Source organism: Pristiophorus japonicus, chromosome 8 (genome assembly GCF_044704955.1).
Source record: "Pristiophorus japonicus isolate sPriJap1 chromosome 8, sPriJap1.hap1, whole genome shotgun sequence".
Taxonomy (NCBI): domain Eukaryota; kingdom Metazoa; phylum Chordata; class Chondrichthyes; family Pristiophoridae; genus Pristiophorus; species Pristiophorus japonicus.
The window spans coordinates 71,529,470-71,539,835 of NC_091984.1; the positions used below are offsets into that span (position 1 = coordinate 71,529,470).

General features: G+C 40.2%; 1 protein-coding gene across 1 annotated transcript; it reads right to left on the reverse strand.

The window, feature by feature from the left end:
• Positions 1-952: 952 nt before the first annotated feature.
• foxd2 (forkhead box D2) lies at positions 953-2,544 on the reverse strand. The gene has a single exon (XM_070886112.1). It carries the CDS (start codon positions 2,542-2,544, stop codon positions 1,486-1,488), a length of 1,059 nt encoding a protein of 352 aa, XP_070742213.1. The 3' UTR covers positions 953-1,485.
• Between the last annotated feature and the right edge of the window lie 7,822 nt (positions 2,545-10,366).

The window sequence follows — 10,366 nt, forward strand, 5'->3', positions numbered from 1 at the left end:
TTACAGCAGATACAAAGCTTCTGCAAATTAGTGCTGTCCAGAAAATAGAATGCAAAGCCAGATCTACCAACAAGCAAGGTTTATGAGGAGCTGGGAAGGAGCAGTTCCAACCAATACCATCAGATTAACAAGCACTGAAAATGAGTAAATTGTTAGATCAAAACTGTATACAGCTAACTTAAGGGAAATACTGACCAACGTACAGGTGAATTAACATAGGAATTCCAGTTAAACCTTGCGTTTAATCAGAGTAAGGAGCTTTGTAAAATGTACGCAACTTTTCTACTCTGCTCGATAGCTACTCCATTCAAAAACAGCCCTTCAACCATTTGCTGCTCCGTACAAAAATATCTTCTGAAACATATACAAAACTTTGATGAAATAAATAGCCGTGGGGAAATAAAAAGACCAGCTCTTACACATCATTAATAATGGACACCTTGGTTGTTCTTTTGGTTTCCCTAAACAGAAAATAAGAATTTAAATTGCTTGCAAATGTATATCTATATATGTAAACAATTATATTTTTGTTAAATTTAGAAGCTGAAATCGTACAATTCACTCCTTAGTTTCAGCAACACTGCAACATAATGTCGGCTGACCTCTGAGTTAAACTAAATGGACGCCTGAGCTGTTCCCCAGACGCTATTAACCAGAGCAATGTCATTTATATAATAAACTTGGAATTTACGAAATATTCTATTAAAATTGGAAACACTCATTTTGTTGGGACAATTCCATAGCTAATGTCATCGTATTTGGTAGAATATGCTAAAATTAACTGAAGAGTATAGTATTATTGCTATTCTTCAGTCCTGCTGAAATTGTTGCAAATCATAAGCACTGATAGTTACTTAAAACTATATTTTAAATTTTATGTGCAAATATTATGTACAAATACATGTGAAGACATATTTTTCAGAGTTCAAAACATTTATTAATTTACACCAAAAGACCTGATGAACATTTTTAAACATATAGCACTGTATTATTCACAGACTTTCCTCATAAAATAGATCGATGCACAACCAACGGGACAGCAGGCAGGAGGTGTGTATGTTGTACATCGTTCCTATATCTATATACAAATAATTACAAAAAAAACATAAAACAGATAATCAGGGACTAAACCTTAATGGTAACTGAAATGTTAGAAGATTCGTTTATTAATTCTCCTTTCGTCAATGTCTTTCGTAAATTGCGCATTTTACATCAAAACTCGGTTTAATAATCCTGAGGGTCCCTAACCGTCCTTCAACAGTGCTTGAACAGTATAGTGGATCAAAATGTTGAAAAGACTTAACATTCAGTACAGATAACGCTATAAAGTATGACATTAAAGAATTCAATATTCCCCACGCAATTTTTATATTTTACAAATATACACATGATAAATATATCTTGTCTTCTTCAGAGCAGAAACATATTCGTGTGGTTCCAAATATTCAAAAATGTATAATTCCTACCTTACACGGGACGAGAAATTTAATAGTGACAGGTGTTAATATTTGTGAGTTTACTTGAAAAGTTCTGTCCAGTCTGTAGAACATTGTCGGGTGTTAAGTTTAGAGGGTTCTGGGACTGTGTGAGTGCCGGAGTTAACATTGCCAGGACCTGGGCTTGGCTTCCAGCCGGGGTTGAATAGGGCGATCTAGGGGCGTTTGCCGGAGCAGCACCGATGATATTGTCTATGGAGAAGGAAGGCCTGGATTGGCTCGGATCAACTTTCAATCCTTGCAGGTTGGGTAGAGTGGGACTCAGCTGTGGGTAGAAGGATTTCCTGCTTAGGTCGTTGCCATGTAGAAGCGAGGGGATAGCTGGAGTTGGGAACATTGAGGCTGGAGATGGCACTGCACAGTGTGGAGCTTGGAATGGGAAAGTGTTCGGTGAAGCATGGTGATGTGGGTGGTGGAAATTCTGCAGCTGGATGCCATAGCCGCAACCATAAGGTCCATATCCAAAACTTGGCATGAAACTGCCGTGATCTCGCAAGATCTCGGACGGTTGCTGCCGTTTGAACCGTTTCCTCCTCCGAAGAAAGCTGCCGTTGTCAAACATATCTGCAGAATCGGGGTCGAGGGTCCAGTAGTTGCCCTTGCCAGGATTGCCCGGCTCCCGAGGTATTTTCACGAAGCAGTCATTGAGGGACAAATTGTGTCGGATGGAGTTCTGCCAGGCGGGGAACTTTTCCCTGTAGTAGGGGAAACGATTACTAATAAACTCGCAGATTTCACTGAGTGTTAGTCTCTTCTTTGGACTCTGGAGAATGGCCATAGTGATCAGAGCGATGTAAGAATAAGGAGGTTTAACCAGAGTACTTTTACACGGCTTGTCACTTCCCCCGGTTGTACTTGGGTCAGGTCCGCTGGACAAGTCCGACGACTCGACATGCTCAGAAACGTTTCTGCTTAAGTTATCGTCTGAATCATTGTCTGAGTGAAAACTGCCGTATTTCCCTTCTTTGCCATTCATATCACCGACCACATCAATATCCGTATCCTCGGAGAGCAGGGAATGATCAGACATGTCGGCACCTAGAGTCATTGTTGAAGTGATCTTCAATGCTTCTGTCGGTAGCAAATCTCCAGTCTCCCAGACCCCCTAGTGGAGTGGCTCAGAATGGCTAAAAGGAGAACAAGTCGGTATCAGTGAGCTCGCAGTTCTTTCCAAGAGGTCCTTGTTCTTTTTTTTCTCATCGACCACTTTGCGATCACTGTAGATGTTTTTTTTCTCCCTTTGGTTTTATATCGCCGCTGGATGGCCGTCCCCTGTTGCACACACGTGCACAGAGCTTGTATATGGTCGCCCAGCCGTTCGAGGCTGGGTGCAAAGTTTTTTTTTAAGTTGGCAGAGTTGAGCCAGCCTGCGGAAGCCTCTTCTGCTCCTCAATTTGCTGTCAATAGACATTTATCCGACAGGGGGCGTCACGTGGCTGTGACGTTGGGGGTGAGCTGTGCTCCCTGTCAGAGATCAGCCCCGGGTTCCTCTTAAAGGGAGATCTGACAGGGATCACCCATACACCAGGCAGATTCAGCCTGCCCGCAACACCACCAACAGCAACATCGCTCACCCTGCAAACTTGTGCTTCTTTCTATCACTGCAATTACCAATGTGATCTGATTTAAAGCATCCTATCTACGATTTTCTCTATTTCTTTGTTAATTGAGTTGTGTTACTGTAATGCTTTCCAGAACGCGTGTATACAGCACCTGCTCCATGATTGTGTCCTTTCTATTTTGCACAATCTGCCACTGAAATTAAGCCCGTACAGTGACTGGCCGCTGGTAGAGATTCATTGGGCAGCTTTGTTAAAACACACATTGCTTTAAAATAATAAAACAAACACCCCTCCGGCACCAGGATTTTAAACAAAAAGAAATAGATTTTTGCAGATTATATTGTTTGTTCAATCAAAGCCGCAATTGGATGACACGCCTTTCACTCGCTGGAGAATTTACTAACAATGTTTTTGGTCATCTAAAGTCATCAATGTATATTTTATCCGATTTTTAAACCAGGCCTCTCGTTAAAGATATGGCTTTATTAACGTGAGTAGTAGACATGTGGACCTCCACATATTTACATATAAAATATATGAGAATAATTCCAAGGATTCAGATAGATAACTGCGGTAGGTTTGCTCTGCTTGACAACAGAAAAATACAGCATGCTCATCATTACAAACAGACTTGAAATGTACCGGGGAAGGAGGAGGCAACAACTTTAATTATGAAACAACACGAAACAAGAAAGAACCCGCAGTATTCGGGTAATCTGACAATCTCCCTTCACTTTGAGCCTCTCACCACAACCAGTCTAGTGGGAGCTCATAAAATAAATCAACTTCAGATTCATTTGTGAGAGTGAATATTATTGATGGAGCCATGCTTCACGATTCAGCTCCAGAATATGTCCATCATTACAGCCGCACACACACACATTGGTGTTGTGGATAATACTTTATGACCGCATAGCAAGTAACTGGAGCTGGAAAGATATACTACTATTCCTTTTTTTTAAATTATCTTCAATCCAAAATTGGTAAAAAAAAATATTCGCCATTTCAAACATCGGCACCCTTTTGAAAGTTCATCTGAATTTATATTCAGATTAAGCCAAACTCATCAATAGTCATCGATTGTCTCCTGATACATCCCCAAATACAACACTCGAAGGCCAGAATGCAGAGTGTTAAAAATATTATCTAAATATTCGTTTTATCATGACTAAAATTCAAGACTAATTCTGTGCGCATCATGGGGAATACTTCGTTCATCGCCGCAGACGCCGAACATGCTGGTTGTTCACGTTTCTTTTCAGCGGCTTAAGACAACAATATTCAAAAACGCAAATTGCAGCCAGAAAAACGGATAATTCCAAACTTTATTGGATATAATCCCAATTTATCCGACAGGCGCCTGACCTGGCGGGGTTTTTTGTATACAATTGTAGAAAGGCCGCTAGCTACTAATGTTTACTAAGTACTTGCTGTTGTATAGTGAATCTGTGTGCGCCGCTGTAATTCGCTATCAGCAATGTTCCACAATTATGGCAACGATCTTCCCCCAATATTTAGACTTGGCTCGCCAACCTATTTCGAGTGACCTTAAGATAATTAAGAACTTCACTATATATATATTTATATGTAGTATTTTCTAGAGTGACGTCGCCTGATTACTTGGTTCAATACAATTTGCATTTTCTACGGGAATATTTGATTTAAAACTTTTATGTTTCAAGATTGCCTTAGTGCACAGTGCTACTCTACATGGCTTGATGAGACTACATAAATACATATCCACGGAGAGTTCAGCTGCGTATGGTATCTGGTTTAAACGTTCCTGTTCAACGGATAGTTTTCTATTTGAAGACTGTATTGGGGATTTGTACAGGTTTGAACAATTTGTTAAAATGTCTAATTTGATCTCGCCTGGTCCTGGTTCAAACTGAGATCTATTGTCGAAATTCACCTCTTTATTGAAATAAATTTGTTGCAAGTGACTGGAATGGCATGTCGTCTCCTGCGATTAGGAGCTTGTAATGCAAGGAAGCAGGATTGAGCATTAAAGGCCAGCTAGGGAGTGCAGTATTCGGTGTGTCGCGCTGGTACACCGCAACAGGTGCTGATTGGGGTGGGCTTTCACTGCACCATGTTCTAGTAAAGCAGCAGCCAAAATGGCCAAACAGCTGTCAATTCCAAATGCCACTCAGTCTTCAAATTCCCAACAGTTTGTACTTTCTAAATGATTATGTGATCTCTCGTGTTGATTTCCAAAGCACTCCACAAATACATACAAGCTGATTTAAACTAAACATAGAGCTGATCACAAGCGTCCCTAAAGAAACCGAGTGCTGCCAAATAAAAACTAAGGATTAGGACAGTGTCGCTACCAATATCAACCATGTAATCTCTCTATCTCTAATTATCTACCTGTCTGCGAGTCATTCCTTCAACACACGCAAGTGAGCAAACAGCCGGAGCACGTATATTTAAAATGTGATTTAGATAATTAGGAAGAAAAGCAAGCTAAATATAAATGTTGCAAAAAGGCTCTTTGCTCAGTATTTTTCAAAATTATTTCCTCGCTCCGATTTTCCTAATCTGTTGAATTTGAGCCTATTTTTGACCTTTAAATCACACCGGAAACTACAGTAATCCTGGCGTTTTCATTTAGACAGGTAATAAGAGGTGGGTGTGATTCTGGGTAAATCTTAACGAACTGTTCCTGTGTGTAATCGTTTCAAAGGAGCAAAGGTCATTTCTAACACTGTGTAAGCTCCAGCCCACGCGTCAGTCCCGTCTTTTGTTATGGGGGGCGGTGGTGGCGGGGGATAAGTTTGCTTTTCTGTTAAATAAAAATACTTCAAAGGAATTTTATTTTGCATCATTGTTTACAAACGAATCAAAAATATTTTTACCTAAATCCTTTTCACCAAATTTTGATGAAACAGTCCCAACGGTTTGGTTGCGTGTTTCAAGCAGTAGAGGACACTAAAACCTCTCTCCACTGTTAACATCTTGCACAGATTCCTGTTTAAGTTCCTGATAACTTAGCGCGGTTTTTCTGATCCCTTTGTCACTTTAGATCATGATCTATCGGCAGAGAACACAACACGACCCAACGTGCTGCAAACTCGCCCATAACTTGAAGCTTCTGATCGTTACTTTCCTGTCACTTAAAAAAATACTCCCATTTATAAATCCTTGCTACATTTAGTAGACGAGTGTCAAATGCGCCACCTACTGTCTGCTGTGGAGATGGGAAATCAACAAACATCTTCAGGATAATAAATCAAGAGGGAGAGTGGATCACACTGTGACACCCTGGAGTAGTGCATGTAGGAGAGGTCATCATCTAAACACGGCCAACTTCATCTTCCACCAATTTCTTCTATAAACTGAACAAAAGCCATAGGATGTAGAGATTCAGGATCCATGTCAAAATTGCGTATTATCACCAAAAGCAAAAACACACACCAGACTTTAAACCGGATTCATTGTTTTTAGAGTATAATTCATCAGTTCGGTAAGAACATATAAAGACACTGACACTGGGGATTACTCGTCCGCACAAATTTGTCCAAACCCAACCCGACCCCAGGGACATTCCCCATCATCCTGACCCCCTAAATTTGTGTGGTTGCCACAATATGCTCAACCACATGGCCAAGCCCGATATGACAACGTGTCCTCTGCTATATATCCCGTGACAACATTGTACAGTGCCCACAAAATACAGATATGGATTATTTTTCTCTGAATCTTTTTAATGGTATGATATTCGGGTGTCTGGAGATTTTGTGCCGATGCATTGTCCACTCAGCACCAATTATTTTTGTGCATTTGCATTGACATTAATTTACTCCCACTTAATAATGTGAACACTGAAAGTCCCCAATAATAATTTCATTTTTAAAAATGCTTCAACTTACTCTTGACGTCACAACGTTATATTGCTTTTTCGAAGATAATTCGCAGTTTTCTTTCAAACTTTGAAACATAAAGCAATAAGTACATGTTGCAAACAATAAGTGTGTATTTATACTGCGGTTAGTGGCCTAAGATCAATGGTTGCAGAATTGGTCCCAGCCAGGCAGTATCTTGTTTATGCAGTCTGGATCCCCACTGAATTCACATCAGAGTGTTGTGCATACATAAAATAGACATGTGTAGCACTTGACTCCCAGCCATCAATGTAAATGATTTGAGACTGCACATGGGACCATTTACACTTTCAACATATTTAGAACTACGCTGCCACTTTATAAAACTTGTAAACTAGGTTTGACATTAGATTGAAGTTTTGCAACTTTGCAACAATTCGAGACTAGTAGTATAACCATATCCCAAATTTGGGCATGTTACAGTATTGTAATTCAGATGATACAATTCATAGAATCATAGAATCTTACAGAACAGGAGGAATTTCGGCCCATCCTGCCGGCTCTTTGAAAGAGCTAACCAGTTGGTCCCACTCCCCTGCCCTTTTCCCAGAGCTCTGCAATATTTCCCCATTCAAGTATTCATCCAATTCATACAAAGTGAACACTCATAGTTATCTCAACCCTGAAAATATATTTTCCCATGTTGCTATATTGATAGATTTTTGTTAGGTTGTTGTTGTCATAAGGGTATTAAGGGATATGGAGCTTCACTAGGTAAATGGAGTTGAGGTACAGATCAGTCATGAGCTAATTGAAAGGCAAATCAGGCTTGAGGTCTGAATGGCCTACTCCTGTTCCTATGGTCCTAATGTTGCAGTTTTCAGCACCCTCCCATGCATTGTTTGCTATTTGTAATATATGCAGTTGCAATTTTGTACTCTTTTATGGCTTTCCATTTCATATTTAATGGTAAAAAATAGTGTCTTTCTTAATCAGACCGTAACACTTTAATTATGGCCGCTAGGTATTGCACACCTTCATATCATTTAAAAGAAGTGTTTACAGTATTATGACACTAAATATGATCACGTTTCTCCATTCAATTGTCTTTTGTGGTTTTCATTGCCTTCATTATTTTTTATAAGAATATAACATAAGAACATAAGAAATAGGAACTGGAGTAGGCATATGGCCTCTCAAACCTGCTCCATCATTCAATAAGATCATGGCTGATCTGATCATGGACTCAGCTCCACTTCCCTGCCTACTCCCCATAACCCCTTATCCCCTTATCGTTTAAGAAACTGTCTATTTCTGTCTTAAATTTATTCAATGTCCCAACTTCCACAGCTCTCTGAGGCAGTGAATTCCACAGATTTAAAGCCCCCTGAGAGAAGAAATTTCTCCTCATCTCTATTTTAAATGGGCGGCCCTTATTCTAAGATCATGCCCTCTAGTTCTAGTTTCCCCATCAGTGGAAACATCCTCTCTGCATCCACCTTGTCAAGCCCCCTCATAATCTTATACGTTTTGATAAGATCAACTCTCATTCTTCTGAATTATAAGGTTCAGCATCTTCCAAAAGTTTAGGCTTGATTTTGATATTGTCTCCCAGAGATGTGATCAAACTTTGGATTGTGCAGTGTGAGGGGGTACAGGGTATCTAATCAGTGCTATTCGTCAACTGTATAAATACAATATTTTACAGTTCCTTCTAGCACTTGCTGTCCAGTAGTTTTTTTATCAAATAATTTTGAAAACCAAGAGGACAAATTGCAAAAACTTTACTGATAAAATTTACATTTAGTTTATTTTCAAACAATAAGAGAAAGGTTGTATGTCTGCATGTCTATGTGTCTGTGTGTATGTGTGTCTGTGTATATGTGTGTCTGTGTGTCTGTATGTTTGTGTGTCTGTATGTCTGTATGTCCTTGGGCTAGATTTTTGGCATTGATCGCTACCACCCATACATGGGCGATATTTGCAACGGTAGTGGTTGACCCACCTTTAAGAACTGCCGGAATCTCACCAATTTTAAACAACGCTACTTTCATCTTTTTATTTTGGGTGGTAGTGGTAATGATAGCAAGTGGGCGGTAGTGGTCTATTCCATTGTGCAAGACCAGCATCCCTAGCAATGGCTGTTCTGCACATGCGCAATTTTTTTTTTCTCGGCACTTCACTTTTCCTGCAATTCAGGAGGTCAGGGGTCACCTGTGCATACGCAGAAGAGGAAGGGAGGGGGCGAGAGAGAGAGAGAGCGAGACACACAGGCTGGGAGCAGAGCAAGTGGAGAGAGAAGCATCAAATATTTGCAGTTTTAAAAGTTAGAAAAAACTTATAACACGTTTCAAATAAAAATATGGACATAGAAGAAATAGTCGTGAGCAATATGGATGAGGTGGCTGAGGTGGGAGGTGTAATGTATTTAACCTTTGGCAACCTGTATCATACCACCACCAGAGGGCCTACCTGTTGGAGTCCCAAGGGAACCCAACATCCCTTGGGAGCACTGTATATAAGCAGGTCACCCACACAGTACATGCATTCTGGAGTCTAATTAAAGGAGCTAAGGTAACACTTGCTTATTGCTTACAGTACTCAGTTTCATCCTTTATTATGAGCATAACAGGAGGGAGAAAAAGGGCCAAGCGTTTTTTAGATGCGGCCTTGGTCCACGAAGTCGAAAGTAGGTGGACCCAATTAACCCCATGTGGGGGTGCAAAACCCCCTTCAAATGTCTACCAACGGATATGGGCGGAGATCATGGAGGTGGTATTGTCGGTCACCCATGATTATCGGAAGCCGAGCCGGTGCCGCAAGCGCTGGAATGACCTGGTTGCACTTGCGAGAGTAAGTACTAACTTTAATAACTTTAATAACTTTAATTATGCACTGACTCATGACTTAAAATGTAAATCTGCCAGATTGTAATTAAGTTTTGTAAGCAGGGTAAGCTTGGTCTCACGCATTATTTCCTATTCACGATCTTTTTACATTGGTTCTCTGAACGTAGATGTGTTAATCATGCATCAATTGCATCCTAACTGTATTAGCATATAACATATAACATATAACGTTAATGGGACATTGATGAAAAGCATTGGCGATGGCTAATTGTGGATGCCTATCTGTGTGTTCCATAATAGTACCTGGACAATTAGCTTATACCATGCTCTTGTCATCTTTGCAGAAGAAGATATCTGCCAATCTTAAGGAGCATCGGCTGACACACAGGAGGAGGGCCCACAGGGCTGTCAGAACTGACCGACCTCGAGCAGCAGGTCGCAAGCTTCGTTGGGGTCCATAATCGCTCGGCCAACCATGGTGATGCAGATCCGGTTGTGGCGCCAGGTAAGTAATGTATAATTCGCGGGTAATTTAATGTAATTTAATGCTTTTTGAGTATAATATATGAATTATGTTATGTAATGTAATTAATGCTGGGATCATGAAATCTTATTATAATTATTATATTATG